Source organism: Trichoderma citrinoviride (genome assembly GCF_003025115.1).
Source record: "Trichoderma citrinoviride strain TUCIM 6016 unplaced genomic scaffold BBK36scaffold_191, whole genome shotgun sequence".
Taxonomy (NCBI): domain Eukaryota; kingdom Fungi; phylum Ascomycota; class Sordariomycetes; order Hypocreales; family Hypocreaceae; genus Trichoderma; species Trichoderma citrinoviride.
This window is the reverse complement of record NW_020194899.1, coordinates 1-2,079: the sequence shown is the minus strand read 5'-3', so window position 1 is coordinate 2,079 and position 2,079 is coordinate 1. Positions and strand designations below refer to the sequence as shown.

The 2,079-nt window shown below is 61.8% G+C and overlaps 1 protein-coding gene across 1 annotated transcript; it reads right to left on the bottom strand.

The window, feature by feature from the left end:
• Positions 1-272: 272 nt before the first annotated feature.
• On the bottom strand, positions 273-2,004 carry BBK36DRAFT_1164621 (Indoleamine 2,3-dioxygenase; the record flags this gene model as incomplete). The annotated part of the gene is made up of 1 exon (XM_024894665.1): positions 273-2,004. The coding sequence occupies one exon, from the start codon at positions 2,002-2,004 to the stop codon at positions 517-519; it is 1,488 nt and encodes a 495-aa protein (XP_024744864.1). The 3' UTR covers positions 273-516.
• Between the last annotated feature and the right edge of the window lie 75 nt (positions 2,005-2,079).

Sequence of the window (2,079 nt, the reverse complement as noted above, 5' to 3'; positions counted from 1 at the left end):
TGTCAAATCAAGGAAATAGAAAAAGCAAGATAGGAGGCGAATGAAAAATAAAAAGGCAAAGAAGGGCCAGAACGGGGTGGAATGTTTGCTACGTCTTTCCATGGTTTCCTGCTGAGAGTGAAGACCCTTGTTGGGAGGGTGATGGGAATGGCACATTTTGCGGCTGAGGTTTTACTTGGCGCCGATAAGTTTCTGCATCATCGAGAAAAGAATGAGAGAAAGAGAAGAGGAGTCGAATAGCATTGTAGAGCAGTCTATGTGTTGAAAGATGCTCTGAGGCTAGATCGTTGAGAATATCCAATGTCTATGAACTAATCCAATTTCCGCACCATCGTCCTCGTTGCAATCCGTCATTCATGGTCCAACTTCCTCGGTGCGTATGCGTCTTTGTCTATCTCCAACCAAGACTGCGAGATTAACTCAAGAGAGAAAAGAAAGTAAAGAGAAAAGAAAAGAAGAGTAAACCGCCCGCCAAACTGCCATGAATCAAAAGTCAAACATCAACACACCAACCCATCAATACGAGCACAGCCCGCCCACCTCGTCCTCCATCGTCCACGTCCACGCAAGCCCCTTGACCTCGACATCCTCCGTCTCCGACGGCGCCCCGTCGTCCTCCTTGCCCAAGAAGAAGTCCCCGCTGCCCTCCTGCCGCACCTGTCTCTTCATGAAGCGCCTCGTCCACTCCTCCACCGCCGGTTCGCCCGTCTCGTCCCTGGCCTGCTTGAGGAAAGGAATCAGCGCCGTGCCGCCGGTGCCCTTTTGGTTCTTGCCCTCGCCCTTGCGCGAGGCGACGGCCAGGTTGAGCGGCGTCCGGCGGGCGACCTCGGGGCTGCGCGACCTGCTGCGGGCGCGCATCTGGCGCGAGGGCGTGATGACGTAGCGCGTCACAATGGCAATGTGCTTGTCCCTGAAGGCGCTCAGCATCGCCAGGCAGGCGTCGTAGGCCAGGCACAGCTGCGCGTCGTCGGCGTGCTCCTCGACGTACTCGCGCACGTTGGCCACGCGCGACACGTCCTCGAGGAAGCGCGCGTGCGGGCCCGGCATGTAGTTGCGCATGTCCTGGATGAAGTTGTGCCGGGCGCTGCCGCTGCGGCCGCGGTGGTGGTCCGGCTCGGACGAGGACGAGCTGTCGCCCCTTTTCTCGCCCGTCGGCCGGTGCTGGATGCCCAGCGCAATGTCAAAGAACTGGATCAGGCTGCTCTGCGCGTTGCTGCCGCCGCTGTACTGGCGGTACGCGTCGTTGCCCGTGCCGTCGTCGTAGATGACGCCAAACGGCAGGCCGGCCTCGGCCATGTTCTTGCTGCCGGCGAGGAACGGCCGGATGCGGTTGTAGAAGATGACGGGGTCGCAGCTCTCGTGCATCCTCTGCAGGATGCTCGTCAGGTCCGTCAGCCGCTCGGCAAACGCCCGCAGGCACCGTGTGACCGTGGCCGAGTCGCCCTGCCGCGCGGCCGCAAAGGCCGTCAGCATCAGGGACATGATGGGGGCGCCGCGGGCCTCGATGGCGACGGACACGAGGTAGAACCACGACTCGTCGATGGCGCCGGTAAAGGTGAAGAGCGTGGCCAGGTTCTCCAGGCTGTCAATGTCCTCGTCCATGAAGAGCGGCTTGAAGTTCCACAGGCACACGGCGGCGTACGTGGCCACCGGCGGCACCTCGAGGCGCCGCGACACGTCGAGCAGCGGGATGGAGATTTGCGGCGGCAGCCGGTCCGCCGGAGCGTCGCCGCCCCAGATGTAGCCGTGGGCCATGAAGCAGAGCAGCGAGTAGGCCCGCCGCCACTCGGCGTCGTGCTCCAGGCCGACCGTCGACAGCACCGGCAGCCGGTCGATGACGCCGCGGAGGCGCCGGCTGAGGATGAGCGCCTGCAGGTTGGCCACGATGGCCTCCCACTTGTTGTAGTAGGGGTCCGGGAGGCGGGTCAGGGGGAGGGTGCCGGGGAGGAAGCCGTGGGTGGGCGAGATGCCGTAGTCGGCGAGGACGGGGATTGGGGGCAGCATGTCGACGGGATATCCTCTCTCTCTCTCTTTGTCTCTCTTTGCCTCAGTCCCTTTCTCTCTGAGCAGATCACTCCT